Genomic DNA, 22781 nt, shown 5'->3' with positions numbered 1-22781 from the left:
GAGTTTTAAGTTGGGGCTTTAGTATTACAAGCTTTGCATTTTAATTTTGGTTCCCCTCTCTTTTTTGGTTGATAAAGTCATGATGACTTGATATTTCCCTGATACATATGCTTTATATAATGTTATGAACGTCGTTTTCTTCGTTATCTAACTACAAAATTATTGTTCAAATTCATGAAATTCTTCAATTGAGAGGTTTTCATTGCAACTGATAGACAAATTGCCCTACATCGACATACCTTGAGCACATTAGTTATGTGGAATTGGTGTATTATAAGTACCCTGTATTATTATTATTATTATAAATAAGCACTGAATTGATCAGTTTTTTAGTAATAGCCTTGATCAAAGAAATCATGGGCATGCATACTCGAGTACAATTCGAACCTACTACCTCCCGATCTCTGGACAGGCGTCATCTCCACTAGACCACCGAGCTTCCATCCGACAGCAAGTGTTGGTTCTATAATCCTTATAGCATGCAGCGGGTACTGCATAATTATTCAAATTCATGACAGAAAGTCACAAAATTATTGTTGCCTCCCCGGCAGAAGGGCCTAAGGCTTGCACAATGTGAACTTGCTAGGACCCTTCTGCCAGACAAGCAATGAAATATGAATTGCTTAAATGTGTTCTATCTAGATACCACATTCATTTGTTATCTAGATACCACATTCATTTGTTATCTAGATACCACATTCATTTGTTCTAATATCACTCAGAAAGGAATGTGTATATAATTCAATGAATACATTCAAATTCAATTCAATAAGTAATATAAAAGCAACTGAATAACCCCTGTAAATGGGCCCAACTGTATCCCAAAAACAGTGTTCATCACTATACATATTCAATGTTTATTAGAATCAAACTTGACCTTTTCTATAGCTATTTTTCTGAAAACTCTTGCCATCCAGAGAGAGAGTTAAGACAAAATATGGACAGGAAGTCAAATACATTGCTCACAATAACAATTTTGTTCCCTGCACAGAAACCAAAGACATGATTATACCATCTACAGAAATCTTTCTAATCTCACTGCTCCGGATATAACATGTTTCAGCACACGCTGAATGCATCCACCAAATAAACGTATACAATACACCTACTTGATTGTTACAAATGTGCTTGAATGGAGAGGATGACGTCGTCTATTGCACATTTTATTTCTACCTTTACTATGCTTCTTTCTTTTTTTTTTGCTCTGCCAGCTGAAATTGCATACTGCTGAAACTAGGGCTCAAAATTCTTTTTATTATTATCATTCTGTTTTTGGTGTCCTGTGCAGCGATTGCAATTACATTCCCTACTGCGATCAGTCTTCTAACCAGCTTCCATAATGCCACATATTTAGCATCTACCGCAAAATTGTTGTTAGCCATCTGTACGTGACCCATAGGAACAAGTCCCAATCAACCACTCTCGATAAAAACAGCATCACAAACAACAACAACAAAAGAGCAGGCAGCATTTTTCCAATTAAATTACCATACAAGCACCGCTGACTAGGCCGAAAAAAAAAATAAACCACTGAATTTGGATTGTAATGGAAGAGTAATGAAAGCCGACATTATGAAGTCATGTTTGGCCATTTTCTGCACCGGCTGCTCATCAGACTGTATTAAAATGAAGATCCTATTTTCTTCAATTTCCTGAATTGCATGATTGAATAACAGCCACCAGGGCATAATATTATACAGTCCCTGTGTTTACCACTTTCTTGCAATTCTATTCTCCATCACTCACTTCACTTTGATATTCCTCTCTGGGGTGACATACAAATTATGTCGTGTTCCCAAATGCAATATATGCATTCCTCACATTTCCTCGCAGGATCAGCGTTAGCGCATGTTATCTACATCTCAAATGACCAGTTGAAAAGCAGATGGGATGTATTCTACAGACAGCCATTGAAGCTTTTGCATTTCTGGTTCTAAACTAACCACTAGCATGATAAAAGGTTCTATATAGGACAGCTATTGAATATATGTTTTGATGACTTTAACAATGCTTTCTATATATAAAAAAAAAAAAAGTTGACCTAAAAAGATGACACACGGGACATTTTCAGATATCAATCTACCATACATCAATGAATTTCAATATCTACAGCAGTATGAGCTGTAATCATATAAAAATATTCTAATCTTTGTATCACGATATTTAATTTAAACAGAGCAAAGAGTGAAGGAAGTTTTGATGAGAGCGAGGAATCAAAAGATTTTCCATCTTAAACGGAGCCGTAGGGCCTATGCATACTTTTCAAAGACTATACCCAGGTCAGAAGAATGCCACTTTATCTCACTGGGCATGCTTTTTGTACGCCTTGCAGAACATTTTTCCATACTCCCATTTAAATTGCAATGCATTACTTCTGCTATGTATAGAAAAAAAAAAATAGGTCTCCATCTTTTATTATGAGAAAGACTATTATCTCATCTTTTCTTCACCATCAAAAGTATGCTCATGAAGTGACTGGGTATTCCAATGACTGATTTCTGATTTATTGTGAAGTCTGAGAAATATTTTAATCAAAGACTGACAAAATCATAATCATTACAGGATCATTTCTGACCCTGCACCTCAAAACAAACAAAAAGTCGCCAGACATGAATTTTTAGTTAAGACCATATTCTGAAAGAGCAGACTTTAAGCTTTAAAATGATGTATAAGTCAAATCAAATGGACTCTCCTAACCTATCTAAATATTGGAAAGAAAGCACAAACTCAGGAAAAGTGTGAACTGAGAAAAGAGGCTCTGAAGTACAGTGTCTATTTAAGCGCTTAATCTTTACCAAACTGTGCTGGCTGTGCGATAAATAGGACAAAAAACAGGAAGTAAACCACCAGAGTAACAACAATGAAGGAATTATCAAATTGAATTGAAATTAAGCATGCCTCATTAACACATTCTGTCCATAATTAATGCCAACTTTCAAAGCAGTAGCGCCATCCTTTCAAAAGTTATTAGAGTTGAAAGTGAAAAGTGTGGACAAGGTTTTTCAGAAATGAAAAAGGGATTCCAACGACACACCTAATCACACTATTCTACCAAAAATGTTCAAGATAAACTGCTAGAAAAACACACTTTCCTGCCCGTTTTATGATACCAAATTTTAGCATAATGTAAAAGAAGACCCGCTCTTTCAGAAAATATGAAAAAGTCAAGTTCGGCTAGGTTGACCCATTTCACTTATTTTCAGTCCTCACGCAAAATCAGTGTGTGCGACTTTATGTTCGTTTTGAGGTGCATGGTCACATTTGTCCACCTCCCATTGCTCACATGACCCGGATGCTATGCATGTGTTATATGAGCATTCATCAAGAATCTTGGAAATGACTGATTGACAAACAATCTTTTTACCTGTACCACCTTTCTCATTTTCAGATTTCAGAATCTTATATTGTAATCTAATGTAACTGACACTAAATTATGAAAAAGGACCTTCATAGTGCAAAAATTGTTCCACATTTGGGTCAAAGAACGGAGAGGGGTAATTACCAAAGTTCACGGTGGTTTACATGCACAAGGATCCTCTGTTTTCATTTAGGTAAATGACCGTTCCAATCAACATGTTTTAGGCATTGACGTCATCCGCAGTCTTAATTGTGCTGGAAGGGGGTGTATGTCCGTGGGAAGGGGTATAGGGTCACCGAATACCAGCAGTTGCTGGTATACCGCAGGTGGATATAAGACTGATCAGCCCCCACCTAAGCCCCCATCTCAGCTGGAATACTTTCTATCACTTCCTCCAACATTTATTTTGTGGTTCCACATCTCCCATTTCCCCATGGTTTAGACTTATTGGTGTTTATTCTTGACTGTAGTTAACAATCATTGCTTGCCTCTATAAACATCATCATCATCATAATCATCATCATCATCATAATCATCAGCACCATTATCATCATTACTAATATACTGTTTCATCCATATCATTGCTATAGCTGCTTATAACCAGCAATATTAGATTCCATAAGTTACTCCAGTAAAGCAACAATCGCCTCATATTTATACTTTGTCTGTCATGACATATCACTAATTTTCCTCATGTTCCTTAATGTGATGGTGTCAAAATTACAAAAACACTTTCCATTGGTTGAAAATCTTACACACATTCCTCTCCAAGTACTTGTTTCCCTGCATTTGGGTCATGAAATGTGATGATTGAAGATTTATGACAGTGACTACATAGTTCGCCAGAGAACCAATTTTGTAAAAGTTAGATTTTTCTTGGAAAAGGGGCAAAGTCAATGTTACTAAAAAGAAAACTGTCGTATCTACGTCTGTGATCATGAATTACAAACTTATCATCATCTCATCTTTCCCCCATCATCTCAGCACTTTGACCATCGCCATGGAGACAGCAGGAATCACATCACTTCCTGTCCTCATGCCTCTGCTCCCCGAGATGTAGACATGCCCCGAGGTGACACCAATTAGGGCACAGACATGCATGTCGGTCAAACTGTCTTTTCAATTACAGCCGATGTAGGTTTTCTTGGCTAACAGCACAACAGGAAACGCTCTCACTCTCCTGAAATCCGGCGTCCCAAAACCAGACGTGTCCAACACGATGTCCACCGAATCATGAAAGACTTCTGCTTCTGTTTGGACATATGATGCGGTCTTTGGTACCCTGGGGTTCCAAATAGAAATCTGTCATTTTGTTGCATTATTCACTTTTTTTTTTTTGGGGGGGGGGGGGCATTGTACCGGGGGTTTCAATACCAAGAAATGGATGAAAGCAATTTTTAGTGCTTTATGCAAGAAGATTTTGTAGCACTAACGTAATAGACTCTACGAATTACTTTGTAATTATGGATCTTGGATCACAAATTAATATGTAAAATCAAACAAAATTTATTCATAAATGCATAAAATGAAAGTGTTTGGATTTCAATCTCCTAGTTGGCTAAAAAAGGAACCTTTCAAATTATCTACAGAAAAAAAAGGAAGAGAAAAAGAGAAGTAATTATAGACACAGGTGTGATATTACAAGCAAAAAATGAATCAAATATCCTGCTCTGAAGTTACCGTTGCTGGTGTCCTTGCTGTTGCAATGACATTTTTTTTAAACACCCTCCCCCCCCCCCCCCCCCCATAAGACTTCAACATTGACAAACAACTACAAGGACTTCAGAACCTGCTGGAAGATATGATATATAATTTTGCTAGCTGGTAATGGTTGATGGTCAGTAAGATTCTCCAACCTGCAGAAATATTGCCATGATACTATTTAACCCTGTGCTTTGTTGATAAGCTTTGTTTGGCATGCATGCTTGGAGCACTTTCTTTGCCAATTCACACAAATGTCTACAAACAATTTTTAATGAACAGAGATACATTCAACAAAGTATTAATCCCTATTATGTCACCATGGCCTTCCTGTTAGTCTGAGGTACTGTATACGCCATATATTTCGCGAGTCTAAATTTTTGCGAATCGGAAATTCCTGACGATTTCGCGAGTGGTTAAATTCGCGATCGTGGAGTCTTGTACTGAACGGTGAAATGTACATGCATACGTCACATTCACATCGGGATCAGAGTCAATATTTTCACGTGTCTTTTCGCGAATAGCACCCGATTCGCGACATTCGTGCGAAATTCGCGAAAATAAAAACCTCGCGAAATATTTGGCGTATACAGTACATTGCTACACCTGAGTGGGCCTGCTGTCTTTACAGCTATGACAGACAAATTTGAAGGAATAGCTGAATGCTTTCTGAAAAAAAGTTTACTAGAAAGTTTGATTTAGTGTCTGGCCACTTTAAAGGGGTGGTGTAGTTTTGCCTGAGATGGGGATTCAGGCTTTAACATTTTGCCAAATAACTACAAACCACTTATTTGAGCATACAATTCTAAGAGGAATTCAAAGATTACTTGATGAAAATCGGTTTTGAAATGGCTGAGATATCCAAAAACAATGTGGTCCTGATAAAAGGTGGGCACCACTTTGAATCAGGACCACTTTGTTTTACTTTGTTTTTGGATATCTCAGCCATTTCGGAAATGATTTTCATAAAATAAACTTTGAATTCCTCTCAGAATTGCATGCTCTTTCAAATAAGTGGTTTCTAATCTCGCAAAAATTTAGAATCTGAATCTCCATCTCAACCAAAACTGTACCATCCCTTTAAGGGTTAAAAATGTAAAAAACAAAAACAAAAACAAAATACTGAGAAAGGAAATCTTCCACCCCTGGGACGATACTAATACAGGATACAGCATCCTCCTTTGCCCCACACTTAAAAACAAAGCAGGAGGGGGACGAGATTCCGTCCAACTAATATCACCCCAAATCCCCGACTGCCACATCTCAACATGAACAAGGTTTATCCCCCTATGAATTCATGAATAGCAAATTTTGTTTTTCAAGCAGGCAGGAGCCTTTGCTGGTAGTCTCGGCTTACGTCTATGCAGATGACGGAGGTACACTGCATTGTTAACTTTCTCCAACTGATGACTCTTTGCAGTAGGAAAAAAAAAAGAAGGAAAATATCATCAACGAGCCTTCACTTTGTGTTCTGGTTTTCTTTTTGTCCCTCGATCTCAGATCATTCAACAACTGGCAGGAAGTCGCATACATGGGTTCTACTCAAGAGATGTTCATAGATGTATTATGATTCACAATTCTGCTTGAGGTGAGGATTTAGCTTTTAACGTTTTGCGAGATATTCAGAAACCACTCTATGAGATGTCAAAGAGCATGCAATTCTAAGGGGTATCAAAAGTTTATATGATAAAAATCGGTTTTGAAATGGCTGAGATATCCACAAACAAGACAAAACAAAGAGATCCAAACAAAAGGTGTGGCCTGTCGCCTTTTATTATTATCATTTTTTGGATATCTCGGCCATCTGAAAACCAATTTTTATCAAATAAACGTTGAATCCTTCTCAAAATTACATGCTCTCATATTTCATAAGAGGTTTCTCATGATCTCACTTAGGAATGTTATAAACCTGAATCCACACCTCAACCAGTACTGTACAGTCCCTTTAAGAATATTCGACTCATATAACTGTTAAAATATCTGCCTGCCTCCTTTAAAAAAACAAACAAACAAACAAACAAACGAACAGAACTGAAAAGATTACATCACTTGACATGTTTATTTGTTTTAATTTTTACAAATCTCATTTACTCTAGAAATTACTCACAATATTTCATATGACAGTCATGATATACAGACAGACAACATAATGGAATTAACTAATCAATAAATGTGAAATATTGCTTCATAATGAACACACATTAGTATCTGTCTTAAACCTTTTCATTTATATAATACCCTGACATCCCACTTGCCTTCTGCACTCAAAACAATAATGTGAAAAGCATACTGCCTGAGTTTGACATCAGAGTACAGCACTTCCTACTTTGAAAGTAAGACAGGAAATGCTTGATATGATTGGTTTTACTTGTGCAGGTAATACTCTTCACTTATAGTTGCACAAATGGGATTAATTCTCCCATTTTGTCTGACAGGATAGAATACTGTATAACGTCGTTGGGGTGATAAGACCTTGTATCTGCAATTTTGGTGAAAATGAGTTTTTGGGATTAATGGTCAAATAATGGGTTAAGTGATGTCCTGTCCAAGTCCCAACTGTCTTACTCCAAAAATGAAGCCACCATGGCATGTCAAAGGAAAGGCTATCTCATTCGCCACAGTGCTTTGGCCGCCATGTTTTTTGGCTCTCCTGAACATTTGACATTTTGTAGATACGAGGTCTTATCGCCCCAGCGACGATAAGCTACTACTTTCACTTACAGATACTTTTGTGAATATGGAGGTCACAGACATTTTAACGAGATGTTGTTTTCATGATTTTGACACGGAGGCTATCATAAGTGCACTAACACCTGTCCGTTCGCAATATTTTCATGTGCTGTTAAATTCACAACCCTACAATGATTTGCAAAATCAGCCAAAATCAAACCCTCACGAATATAACAGCTTTTACGATTACAGTAAGTCATGAGGTCATTCGTATTCTCATATAAAGAGTTAAATGCATTAATATCTAACAGCTAAATTCAGTAAAACAACCTCCAAACATTCATGTCAAACCCATCTTGGACCAACTTTAGCCCACTGATTACCGTACCCACTGGAATTCAACAGGGGCGAATCTTACTCATCATCACTGTTGAATTCTTTTCTACATCTAACTTTTGAGATAGGAAGGTGACGCAGAATGACAAACACACAAACCCTTAAATACCAGCTACCTCTGTATGCACATCATCACAACGGCTCAGGCGGTGTAGTAGCACATATCTCTGCTGGGGCCGTTCGTGCAATGTCATCGCTGTTTCGACAGCGATCAACGGGAGAGCCTTATGGAGCGGAGTCTACCATCGAATCACGGCTGAACGATTGGGAGCTACCCGAAGGCTGAGGAGGGGGACTTTGTGCCTTCATCGTCATGGATGTTTCATTGCTGTTTCCATGGAAATTAATCAGATAAACCTTTCAGATGAAAGACACTATGCCTGGTCTGATGGGGGTATTGGTGTGTTGAGGAGTTAATTCCTTGCATGTCTGAAGAAGCACATTACCATGCATTCATTTATGCCACTGACATGGCATTAAAGAGTTAAGAAAGCCAGCTAGTGGAGTAAAAAAAAAAATCAAGATGAAGAGGCTGAGAATTTCTTATGCCACATCAGGAACACAATCCCGCTCAAACTTTTGACACACTGGGTGACGAGCGTCCAAGTCTCGTCCCAAAGGAGTGCAGACGGCCCCGTTCGAAATTCATGACAAACTCCCGGATCCCCAGAACGGCGATCCCTTCTCGGTAAATAAATCAATATTTGAGGCGAAACGTGATGTGTCATAACCCGTCAACTTTAGGAGAAGGAGGAGGAGAGAAAAGAGGGGGAGAATGCCACAAGAGGAAAATCATTAATTAACACTAAAAGAGAGAAAGAGAGAAGGAAGGGGGGGGGGTGGTAGAGAGGAGTGGGGGAAAAAGTATCAAGAGCATATGGGAACAAATGAGGTTCTTTGGAATGGGACACTGGAGATAAGACGATTGCATTTTTTTTTTCTCAACTTTGTACTTCATGATATCAATAACCTTACAATTTTCTCATCTTTTCTCTCGCCTAGAATTTCAACCAGAGTGCTTTGACTGCTCATACAGTTGACAAGAAACAACAACAACAACACAAAAAGATTATGCCTCCAGCACCCTTCAAGGGAGGAGATGCACAAAGAATAAGAGAGTACAACTGAGAAAAGGTAAAGAAGCACTGACATAAACAATGTGGGTAAGACAAAGTAAACCCTACGGTGCTATACTAGAGATACTGCATACAGACTGATTACAAAAAAAAAAGAGAAGGGACATCCGGACTAAATGTCATAATCCCATTTGCTTCACTCACTTTTTTTTCTTTGCTTACAAAATACATACATTTCTGGTCAGAGCCCCTTTGTTTGCACTAAATGAATAGAATGGTTAGAAAAAGACGTGATCATGAGGATGGACTGATTTTGCTACAACACGCATTTCCCATCAACACCTGCCTGCGAGTATACTCAGGACTCGTCCTCAATGGGTTAAGTAATGGAAAGCATAAATCCAGATGGATAGACACATAGGGACAAATGGACAGTGAAGAAAGGAGCAAAGAGATGGGAAAGGGCATGAGATCCAGCAACACTTAAAAGATACCCTTGGCCTGAACTTGGCATCACACTGTCATCAATCAATTGTATCCATTTTCATATTTAAGTCTATAAATTGTTGCAAAATAACTTATGAAAACAAACACACACAGGTTACTAGTATAAGAAACTACTGGTCAGATAGGTTGTAACTATTAAAGCCACTTTAACACCCATCTCTCCCCAAAGACAGGACATAAGCTGTATCTGGAATTGAAGTCTGGTATTCTATCCATCTCCATGTGACTAGTGAGACGTGTAGGCTCCAATATTACAACAAACTTAATTTGTAGAGTCTTAACGCCAAAAAATGTAGTAGGATGTTGTTTTTTAATAAATCTCGCTCCTTGCTCCAGTAATCTACACTGTACAAACTTATCCTATGTCGGCAGCATTATATATGAGAGAAAGATATGATACAAAAGATATTTCCTGTAATCCATATTATGGATACGAGAGTACTAGCCAGGAGCTCCTTGTGTGGGTGTGACATCAGGAAATGCGAGGCGTTGTGTCTGAAGGGTTTCGCAGCTGTCCGACGAGTTTTCAGTTTTTTTTACTCTTTTCATAACAAACCCCGGGCAACTCTCTTCCAAGAATCTCACAATGTACATCACTATCTAATTTGCAATTCTGTTCTGCCCTCCTTTTGTCACCGTCTTTTTCATCTTGTATTCCTGCCTTTTAATCTCTTCTCCTGTCCTCTTCTTTCCGCCTTCTTGTTGTCCCATCTTCCTTTTCTCATCTGTTCTTCCTCCTGTCTTCACGGTTTGCTGAACTCCTCCCCATCTCTTTCTACCACTCCTTTTCTGGTCTCATCTTATAATACTCCTTCATTTGTCTCCTGTTGAGCCACTCCTGTTGATTTCTCCTTGCCAACTCTACATCCTTCTCCAACTATTCTGTTCTAATCCTTTAATAGTATCTTTGACTGTTCCCTCCCTCTATCTCCCTCAGTCGACTACATGGTTTGCTTGTCTCTCCTCATCTCTCTCTCCCACTTCTCTTTGTCTCTTTCTAAGATACTCCTCCACCTCCTGTCCAACCAATCCTATCAATCTGTCCTTGCTGATTCTGTGTCTTTCCCTGACTCTTTCATTCTCATCCTCTAAAGTTGTCTTGTCTGTAACTTCTCCTTTCCTCCACCTCCCTCTGTCTACACAGTTCGCTGATCTCCTCCTCCAGTTCTTTCTCCCACTCCTTTTCTGCCTCACCATTTAATACTCCTTCATTCACATCCTGTCCATCTCTCCTTGCCAACTCTTCATCCATCTGCAATGCACCCTTCCCTTCCATAAATAGCTGCATCATCTTTGACTTCTCCCTCCCTACGAGTCCTGCAGCCTACATGGTTTACTGGTCTCCTCCCCCATCTCCATCTCTCTCTCTTCTACTCCCTCTTTGCATCATCTTCTAAATATTCCTCCATTTGCCTCCAGATGACCCAGGCCTGTTCATTTCTCCTTCTCCTAGCCAACTTTCTCTCAGACTCTTCCGTTCTCATCCTCTAATAGTATCTTTGACTTCTCCCTCCTTACATCTCCCTCAGCCTACATGGTTTACTGGTCTCTTCTCCCCATCTCCATCTTTCTTCTACTCCCTGTCTGCATCATCTTCTAATATTCCCCCATTTGCCTCCAGATGACCAAGTGCAGTTGATCTCTCCTTGCCAACTCTGTATCCTCCTCTGACTCTTCTGTTTTCACTCTTTAAAGTTTAATTTCCCTCAGCCTTTATGGTTTGTTGAGTCTCCCATCTCTCTCTCCCCTACTCCCTCTCTGTCTCATCTTTTGATACTCCTCTATTTGCCTCCAGATGATTCAGTCCTGTTGATCTCTGCTTGCCAACTCTGCATCCTTTTCAAACTCTCTCATTCTCATACTTAATAGTATCTTTGACTCCTCCCTCCATCTCCCTCAGCCTACATGGTTTACTGGTATCCTAACCACCTCTCTTTCTCTCCTACTCCTTTTCGGTCTCATCTTTTCAAACTCCTTCATTCACCTCTTGTTGAACCAATCCTGCTAATTTCTCCTTGTGAACTTTGTATCCTTCTCCAACTTTTCCTTCTCTTCCTTAACAGCTGCCTCATCTTTGGCTCCTTCCTTCTTCTGCCTCTCGTCATCTCCACCTCTCACTCTCCCGCCCCCTCCTCTCCCTCAAAACCTCCTTGCCCAGTTTTCTCCATCACTCTCTACTTCCATCCATCTCTCTCATTACCTTTCCTTCCCCGCATCAACATTGGTCTTCCATTCTCATCCTTGAATTGTACCTTTGACTTCTCCCTCTCTCCATCTCCCTCAGCCTACATGGTTTGCTGGTCTCCTACCAATCTCTCTCTCCTACTCCTCTTTGTCTCTTCTTAAGATACTCCTTCATCCACCTCCCGTCTAACTAGTCCTGTTGATCTCTCCTTGCCAACTCTGCATCCCTCCAAGACTCTTCCATTCTCATCCTTTCATAACATCTTTGACTTTTCCCTTCCTCCACCTCCCTCTGCCTTTATCGTCCCCTCCCTCTCCCTCAAAACCTCCTTGCCCAGTTTTCTCCATCACTCTCTACTTCCATCCATCTCTCTCATTACCTTTCTGCCCTCCCGCATCAACATTCCGTCTTCCATTGAGCATGCCGGTATATTCATCCCAACATCCCTTAATGGAAACAAATGGATCACTTTCAGCTGCAGTACACATTTTATCTGCAGTCTCCTACCAAGTCTACGGCAAATCATGGAATCATTTCTCCTCTTTGCGAGATTGGCTGATTCAATGCCAGTCAATTCTTTTGTAACAACGTGCTGTAAACATGTCCCTCTGGTTTGATGTTTCTTTATTCTCCTTGTGAGGAGGGCACAATCCAGCTACACTCAAAGGATGAATTCATTTTCTGTGACCTAAAAACTGGGAGATATGTCACTTCACAGAATTTGTGCCTCCTCCCCAAAAAAACTGTGCCACCTTTGAGCAATATTCTAAAAACCCTTGATACAATTTTGGCAAAAAGAAAAAGAAAAACAAAAAGAAAAACACTTCAAGGAATATTGGAGAACTGGCTAGGTTTGGCTGAATCATGCATTGTGAATATTCTTTTATTATCATCAGTCAATTTTGCAGGCAGAATCAACGCAAAATGCTGTAACCTTGCCGAAAACATTCCAACTATAACTACCTCACTAGAGATAAGTTGATAACAGCAGTTACTTTTCCCATGAAAAGCTTTTCTGCCCTCCCGCATCCAGAGGTCTTTTCCTATGAAAAAAAACCAAACCCAAGATATCACACACACACACACACACACACACACACACACACACACACACACACACACACACACACACACACACCTTGTGGTTTCTCCCAAACTACAGTTTTAACAATAATTAGTGATGTTACTTTGAAATAAAGAGTAATAATCACAGTGAACACATACTGTGTATACCATGGGGAAATACAGAAGTGAGATTTGCCGTAGACAAATCATGGTTTAAACTTTGCCACAAGCCAAGTGAACGATCACGAAGGGGGCGAGGAGTACTTGACGTATAGTGCTTCATCGTGCCGCTTGCCAGCTTGTATGATATCAAATCAATCCCATCCTTGAGAACGATCACTCACAATCTTCTCTGTGTGTGAAGTTTGTCACAAACGCTCAGGTTTGCCAGTCGACCGCCATTTGCTACCCCATGGAATTTTATACACTGTGCTTGGATACCTGTAGACCATGGCCTAGTTTGTGGTTTACTCTTGAAGATATAGTCCAGTGAGGTCAACTTTGCATAGCAGTCCAAGAAGAGATGGGCAGAAAGAACAGAACGCAGATATTTCACATCTTATCGAGATAGCAAAGCTCTTTTTTTTTTAAGGAAGAAACATGAAGTTTGGTTGTTGTTTTCTTCTTTTATCTGCATTGTGCATATCCTTCAACAAATCTTCAGTATCAGCTGTGAGCATAAGATTTTGTTAATACATATGTATGGACTTGCCAACTTGGGAGTTGATGCACTGCACCTGTGTTGTGAGAAACTATAGTTTGGCATGTTGTTAATTTCATGAACACAGGTCAATTAGCAAACTTCTAAGAAATACAGCAAGTAGCAAAGCAAGAATACCACATAGAGTGGATATGATGAACTTAGTGTGTCCATCATTAATCATTTTATCCATTAATACTTTATTAATCAGGATAACCACAGCATCACTCCCCCGCAGTCTTTAAAACTATCTGGGCTAACAGTAATTTATTGATCCTTTCAGGTTGTTTTCACACCACTCATTATTTCATTAACCCTGCTGAAATTACACCTCGAGCAAATGATGCTACCTTCACAAGATCCTTGCAAGCTCCATTTACGCCAGACGGGAAACGTATGCATGTAATTTGGACTCGGTGAGTAGCTGCCACTTGTGACTTCAAAGCCTGCTTTCTCTTCTATCTCTCTCACAGATAACATACAAGGCATAATTATAGTCAAGACTGTTGGTACACTGTCCTGAAATGAGGCTAGCGGCTTTCTGAGTCGAGTGCTGTATAACCACTTTACCCCGTAAAGGGTCTTGAGTGTCTCGCGCAGAGAAGAACGGCCGGCTCGAAATGCCCAACTAAAAGCCTGCCGGGATCCGGGAGAGGCATACACCGTTGAGTACATGTTGGTGCTCTTTACACAGCTCATATATGCAAAGAACAGCTACTTTGTAGACCACATGTACCTCCCGCAAAGAACATACTCTCTCGTCTGCTGAGCCCCATTCACATATAAATAACTCTATTGCTGAGTGAAAGATGCAGGACAATACTTTGCAGGACATTCTGGTAACTGTAGAATATGGAAACAAGGTTCATCACAAAATGGCCCTATGAAATTATGAATTTCATAAAAATGGACCTGTACACATAAATGATATAACAGAGTATTAATTACATGCTAATTATGTACTGTAAAACCATTTTTATGTGCATTCTAAATTTGCAAATTACTCCAGAGCCAAGATTCGTGAAATTAAAATGCAAGTGAAAGTTTTTGTCGGCACTATATGCATTGAATGCCAATGGCAATTTGCAAAAATCTAATGCCGCGAAAAAGGCCATCAGCTGCAATTTGCAAATATTTCTTTCTTTACAGTAAGTCTATGTACTTGGAAATGTGTAGAAGATGATAAAGAAGATGATAAAGACACACATATACAGGGTGTAGAAACAAGATGTATCATGCAGAATTTCAGGAGTGTGTATCACAGTACTTGATAGGGTTAATTGAAATTGAAATTTTCCCTTTAGTACACTAAAGGGGAATAAAAACCAAATACACTTAACATCAGGATTGAATGAATGCAGCAAATAATATAGAACATACATGTATCAGTAAAAGTCTGAGGAAAATGGACAATCCATTCAAAAGTTATGAATTTTTAAAGTTTCAGTGTCGCCACTGCTGGATGAGAAGACTACTACAGTTTGTGATGTCAAAGAATGATATGAAGATTAATTTTTCTGCTATAATGACTTACCTCTTTCAGAAAGCAGGAGAGTAACATTACACGTAAGATATGCCAGTAACAAGTCGAGGGGATGACAATTGTGTACTTTTCATAAAAGTGAAATTTTGTTGATTCTTTCTATTCTCTTTATATGTGACATCACAAACTGAAGTAGTCTTCTAACCTAGTAATGGCTGCATCAAAACTTTAAAAATTCATTACTTTTGAATGGATTGTCCGATTTTCCTCCAACTTTCACTGATGTGTTCTACTGATATCGCTATATTCACTCAACCCACATGAATATTTGAGTTTCATTCCCCTTTAATCACTTTCTCCATCTTGCGCTCTCTGTTATCATCTACCTCTCCACATCCATCTTGCTGTTTTACACATTAAAACTATTCTTTCTTTAATATCATCTTACATGTCTTTCCTTGTATCCTTATCTATTTCTTCCCACACCTTTGTCTGTCCTTATCTACCTCTCTACCATCCCACCTTCGCTACTTCCCTCACAGCATAGACACCACATACCACCACGCAGCTCTCTCTCCGAAAAGTTAGCTCGCTGACGTAGCCCGGGGCCATGTAGTGTGCAGTGATAATTGCCCGTCATACATATTTGATGGCCCATCCATCAAAGAGTCATAGCTCATTGACAGATGATGGGAGCAAAGTACTGCCATCATCGCCGCGTATTCGATCCCGTAAAGACACGATGCAAGTTGCATGAATGTCACGTCTTAATTGCTCAATTCACAAGACAGGTGCACGAGACTCCTAATGTTCTCGGTAAAAAAAAGCTGAGGACCTCATTTTAAGGCTCAAGCCTCTTCAGCCCAACATACCTCATCCTCCCCACAGGACCGAAAGTGCATGTTTAGAGAGAAGTTAAGATGGAAAAGCATGTGTCCTCTTATTTCCATACTTCTAGCAGGGGAGATTACTAAAAATGTTCTCAGCATTTTATCATGCTTTCCTTGCATGAAAGAAATAATTCATTTTACTCTGGAAACTGAGATGTTTCCATGAAAGCTGTAACATCATACAGTGTAGCTGTTTATCATCTAGGTTCGGAGCAGCTTACTTCCAAATCATTATGACCATAGAAAATTTAAGAGGTCTTTGAAAACTTACTTTTTAAAACTGTAATGTAGTACATGTTTGTCCTAAGCAGCATTTTGGCCGTATTTCTCAACTGTTTATTTTCATTCAAACGTGTAGATACCTTATAAAATGTATTAAGACTTACATATGAACTGTTTTTTCTAACAATGGTAAAAATAATTTGAATGTCAGTGTATGAATTAATGTGACTGTCCTTTAAGTCATGCAAACTATCATTTCTTGGTCATGTGATTTAGAATTTTCTAACACAGACTTCTCAATTGTGCAGATTAAGCAGCATTCAAATTGGAGATGAGCTCCTACACAATTAGCTTTGAAAGAGATCTGGACCCTGTTTCATAAGGCTGTTCGTAAAGTTACTCATGACTTTACGAACAGCTTGAATATGGCAAGCCAAGTGAGTTTCTTAATCATTGTTAATTTCAGTAGTCTAGATTCTAGCTAAAATTAAAATTTGCAGATGATAATGAGTATTCTTTACATATTAACACGTCTTTAGTTGAAAGTGTATTTTTGCCCCAATGTAGATGAAACATTGACATCACAGTCATGCTTTGTTTAAACATAAGGGAAAAATGAGCACACATATTGCCATTTCATATTCCAATCATTTGTAAAGTCAAGCATAACTTTATGAAAAGCTTTATTGAAACAGGGCCCTGGGCATCATATCATCCCGAGTTCCAGTAAATTGACCAATATCGTGAGTGATTAAAAAACTAACAATGTGTATGATTGAATGTGTCTGTTGTGTGTGGGCGATTCCTACAACTGCAGCTCAACGTTTATAGGTCCCAATAAGTTAAGGAAAAAAAACCACATCATTTCAAACAAGATGGTAATCCATCTGTATAATAAGATTTACGACTCTCTAGGGTAATATGTAGGCTGCATTTTCTGTTCTTGCGGCTCCACAGAAAAAAAAAATACATAAATGATTCAGGCACTCTGCTCATGTAATCAGGCAATCTGAAAATGCCTACACTCACATAACCAGCTCAATACAGCATTCCCTAGAGAGATATTAACTTCCTCGACAGCAAATTAAACACACAAATCTAACCAAATAATGGACTGTCATCAGAACTATGGAACTATGGTCATTACAAAGAACATGACATGAATACATAATCAAGATTGCCATTCTCATTTTCAAAAATAACAGTCAAACTACTTGAAAAGCTTGTTTTCTTGTGGAAGTGAGAAAAATATGTACATGTATAATTCATCTGTGATACTGAAAGCAGAGGATGCTAAATGATTTACAGTGATTTGACTCTTGGTAGCCCTACTTCCCAGGGCTCCCATGGGGACCATATCTTTTCTATCATTTGCATAAGTTTGTATTCCCTATAAACATTAAAGAGCCAAATAAGGACACCACAGCAATTATCGGCTCATACAGCTTAAACACTTTACTTTCTACTCACAGTTTAGCTAAATTCGTTCACAACTTTTTGAGTTATTATGCAAAGAGACAAACCTACAAACAAACCAACACTGACAAAGACATAACCTCTCTGGCAGAGGTAAAAATTAAAGGGATAGTACAGTATTGGTGGAGATCAGAATTAGGCTTTTAACTTTTTGCGAGATACCAATAAAACACTTATGATATAGTACAGAGCATACCATTTTAAGAGGAATTAAAAGTTTATTTGATGAAAATCGGGTTTGGAATGAATGAAACATCCCAAAACAAAGTAAAACAAAGCGATCGTAATAAAACGTGGGTCCCACACTTTATTAGAATCGCTCTGTTTTGGATATCTCAGCCATTTCAAAACCAATTTTCATCAAATAAACGTTTAATTCCTCATGGAATTACATGCTGTTTCATATTTCATAAGAGGTTTCTCATTATCTCACCAAAAAAATGTTAGAAACCTGCAATTAGGTGTCAGCCAAATCTATACAATCCCTTTAAAGTGTTAGGAAAATGGGAAATCCACAGATTAACCAGAGTCCAGTTTAGAAGCAGAATTCTCCCAATACAGCCATATCAATCATTCTCACTTCAGTTTCCATACAAATTTATAGACTCCTGGACAACAGTAAATACCAGCACCATGTTCAAGATTTTTTCTGAGATCTGCAAAATCCAGAAGAGAGTAATAGTCTCCAGTGAAAGCTAGAAAGCACTGTTTTCTTCACACTTAGCACCTTTCAACATGGCATATTGCCTAATCCGACACTGATTTGACATAATCTATGTTAAAAAAAAAAAAATTGATAGGTCACCAAAAAAAAACAACCCTAAGAAAAAATGAAGATTTACCATAAAGGCTCTGCAAAATGGAAAGATTGAACTAAGGAGATATCTAGAATGGAAAATGAAGAATGGGGGTGAGGAAATGAATGCATGGGTAATTTTTCTATTTTTTTTTAATAGTTTGAAAAGATTGTGTAATAGACGGCATATTATATTACAAAATAGAACAAGGATATTTTAAGTAGACTGAAAAAATAGACTTGTGTATGAATGAAATAAAAAGATTGTGGAAATGCAATTTCAGGAAACAGCTCACAGTAAAACCAGGGAGGTGTTTGTCTCACCTCCCTGGTAAAACTGGCTTAGGTGTGTACATAAGTCACGATGGCTGTGTTCTGTTGTGCTGTTGGTGATGTCAGCTTGCAAGTATTGGTTTATTTTCAATTCTGTTTGACAATGAACTAGAAATATAGAAAAGAATTGGCGAAATCACACTTTGGAGCCAGCTTTGTTGAACACAAAAATAAATAAAGTGTGCAAATATGCCAAGCTGAGAATGAGTAATTTTTGCATACTACAAGCTGTGCTGGAATGTAGTCAATGAATTGCCAATTCTCTTCCTACATGTAATAACAGCAGCAGTTAACCCAATGTGTGTGTGTGTGTGCGCACTTAGCCTGTTGAATACACTAATATCTTCTAATCCTACAGCACAGCGGAGACAGGCAAAATGAATTTCTCATCCAGTTACCAGCATCCATTAGCGAGGAATTGAGCCGTTGGGTGTTTTTCCACCAATCGGTCAATTCTATCGGAGAAACCCGGGAGAGAGAGAGAGAGAGGGAGAAATTGAGCTTGCCCCACATAATTTCGCCCTCCAGTCAGGCACTCAGCTGGGCTCGCGACGGGACTAACCCCGCCATTACCTGTCGCAGCATAATGACTATGACGTGGTTTCCTTACGGCCTCGACCGTACTTGTGAACCCCCATTTCCTCATCCCAGATGCGTGCCATCACTTCCAAACTGTCCCCCCTCACTCCCCCTGCTGATGTTCCTCACTGAAGGTGACATCTTCATCATACTTCCCACGACTCTCTACACTTACAGCATTATAATTTTCTTATAAACATTCTTCCCATTTCCTTATTTACTACTAATTGGTAAACATTGAAACCATCCCCTTTTGTTTGTTATTGTTGTTGTTGTGGCTTTTTTTTGGGGGGGGGGCAGATCCCATAAATCTACATTTTTTGGGGGGGTGGTGGAGGGTAGAAATTGTAGTAGTATAAATACTGTATACGGCATATATTTCACAAGGTTCTTATTTTTGCAAAATTTCTTGAGTCAAAGAGCAACTACAAAATAATGTCATGATTAAAATATGCTCTGGATTTCATCACACTGATACAGATGATTTGGTGGGATTACAAATAAAACCTTTTTTTTAAAAAATCACATGCAACAGCACAATGAAAAAAAAAAAAGGAGTGAAAAGAAGGGGAAAAAAGTAGATCCCCCAGTTTTTATGTTTCACTATATCCCTACCCTCTCCCCATCTCAATGAACTATCCCCAGCCACCATACTCATCCCATCCCCACCCCCAAAAACCTCCCCTTTACCTGACACAGTACAGAGCACAGCTTTAATCAACACAGATCTTGCTCTGCTGGATGACCTTTTCAAAAGTCATCATTCTTTTTGTGTTACATATCAACAACTTGATGCTCTTGCTAAATCTACAGATACACCAGACAATACTTTATTTGGAATTGAAGACTTAAGATACATTTTGCTCCAAAGTTGTACAATTTCAAACCTACTTGCAGTGGCTGCTCCAACCTCCGGAATGCTCAGGCCAAGGACTGCCAGAATCCCACAGGACGCCACAAGCCAGTACAGCGCCCTCGCAGTCAGGTTCATCTCACCAGCCATCCTGGGTACCATAGGTGGATCGCTCTTCAAGAAGGCGGTCTTCGATGGGGGATAACTCCTTGCAGTCACTCAGATGCAGTTACTGTTAACTCTTCCACAAACTTTCCTGTAGGTTGTTGTGCTGATGTGTCTTTATAGCAAGCGTTCTGTGCAGGCTTCTATGTCCAGAGACTCTGTTAATATCTATGGAAGACAAAAACAAAGGAAGAAAACCCATCATTTCAAATTGGATCTCTGTGCAGCTCACGTATACTGTAAAAGTGGATATTTTCGCGCGACTAATTTTTCGCGCTTGGCCAGGTAAGAAGAGTTTCGCATGTTTTTAATTCCGCGGAATTAAGACATCACGCACAGGAACATATGGCAGGTAAAAATATTTGTGTGCTTTTATTTTCACGCTAGTTTCTGGCTGAAAATTTCAACACTGCGAAAATTTCCATTTTTACAGTATTGCATAACACTGTTGCTATTGTTGACAGTAGCATTAGAGTAGTGTTAACATAATGAACATGGCCACAAATGTGAATACAATGTTATCTTGGCGGGTTTAATCACATAAGGGTATAAGCTGGATGTATTTGGGTCACCCAGAAGTGACCATCCTCTCGAATACCGTAGGTAATAGTAGTAATCTTATTGACAGGGCTCAAAGATGGGGCAAACCGGACGGTGAAACTGACCTTGATTCTTCAAAGATGAAGCATAAGGAATCAATATGTGATTAGATCAAGAGAATAGATGTAACTAGAAATGTCGCTATGGCGACTGACGCCTCCGCCATAATGCATGATTCTCCCAATGGCTGTATAGTACAATGCCTTCACAATGTGTGATGACAGTTTCACATAACTGGCAAATATTGAAATGACAGGTTTGTCAGTTCGGTATATCTTGAATGTTCACTTTCCTTGAACTGGGACTGCTATAATTGTCTAAGAGTGCAGGTACACATATTTGGGGAATTGAGAATTTTTACTTGACTTCTGACCGACCTTTTTATAAGTATAATTTTCAAGGTATGGAGAAAGAGTGTAATTACAGTACAAAATAATTTTTTTTTGCATTTAAACCTGGCCTTTGTCCCTTAACCTTTGACCTTTGACCTTCTGGCTGGACATTTCCCAGAGAATCTCCATTAGCTTTAACATGTACATATATTAAGTTTTAAAACTAATACTGCAATCATTACATATACTAGTATATGAGGGAAATGGTAACATTTTGAGGAGTTGACCTTGACCTTTGACCCCCCTGACTATTGACCCATGACCCCTAAATTCCCTAGATGATTTCTGCCAGTCAGTATATGCATATGTACCAAGTTCCATGAAGATACATTGAACCATTTGCGAGAAAAGTGATATTGCAACATTTTCACCTAACCTTTGACCTTTTGACCTTTGACCTTATGACATGAAACTCTCTCTGGAGAATCTTTATGCAGTAGTACATGTCTACACTAAGTTTCAAGAAAATACCTGCGGGCATTGCATAGATATGGGGGAAATAGCAACATTTTTAGCATTTGACCTTGACCTTTTGACCTTTGACCCCTTGCCAATGTTACTAAAATCTACTCAACTAATTGTCCCATCATACATCATCCTTGGATCAAGTTTGGTGAAAGCTGCTTCATCCAGTTTTAAGTTATCACGTAAACAGATAAATTTTAGGATTTGACCTTGATCTTTGACCTTTGACCTCTGTCCGATTTCACTAAAAAACTTATCAAGTAATTGTCCCATCATACATCATCCTCCCACAAAGTTTGGTGAAATTTGCTCAATCCAGTCTTGAGTTATCGTGTAAACGAATACGATTTCATGATTTGACCTTGACCTTTGGCCTTTGGCTGATTTCACCCAAAATCTAATCAAGTAATTACTCCATCACACTTTATACTTGGACCAAGTTTGGTAAAATTCCAGTCAATATTACTCAAGTTATTGCGTAAACGAATGCGGACGGACATACGGACAGACGGACGTACGGATGTACGTACGGACGGACGGACAACCCAAAAACATAATGCCTCCGGCACCACTTCGTGGCGGAGGCATAAAAAATCCTGTTTTTACCACTGTTGGCTATAGAAACAAGAGCAAGAAATTGAAATGGTAAACAAAATTTTCCAGTCACTTAGGATATTCTCCTTAAACAACTTCCATCAAAGCCTTCAACACAAAACAAGTTGTATGGCCATGGCATTGGTCAATCTTGTGGTCACATAGCTTTTATAGTAAGGAAGAATAGCTGACGATGATTCACGGCATTTGTATGGCACCATGAATGTTAAGAAAAAAAAACCTTCAAAGATACAGACTCCCCCAAGAATGTTAGT

At 38.9% G+C, this 22781-nt stretch overlaps 1 protein-coding gene across 1 annotated transcript in view; it reads right to left on the bottom strand.

Moving 5' to 3' along the window:
* Positions 1-20547, bottom strand: part of LOC139716767 (uncharacterized) — a 41500-nt gene extending 20953 nt beyond the window's left edge. Inside the window, exon 1 of the mRNA XM_071628303.1 lies at positions 20329-20547. Within this exon, the coding sequence (XP_071484404.1) occupies positions 20329-20452 (124 nt within the window). The 5' untranslated portion in view covers positions 20453-20547. The remainder of the gene's footprint in view (positions 1-20328) is intronic.
* Positions 20548-22781: the final 2234 nt, after the last annotated feature.

The sequence above is a fragment of the Diadema antillarum genome, unplaced genomic scaffold (genome assembly GCF_040938485.1).
Source record: "Diadema antillarum isolate AM-2024a unplaced genomic scaffold, OU_Dant_1.0 scf00000069, whole genome shotgun sequence".
Lineage (NCBI taxonomy): Eukaryota > Metazoa > Echinodermata > Echinoidea > Diadematoida > Diadematidae > Diadema > Diadema antillarum.
This window is presented reverse-complemented; position numbering and strand designations above follow the sequence as displayed.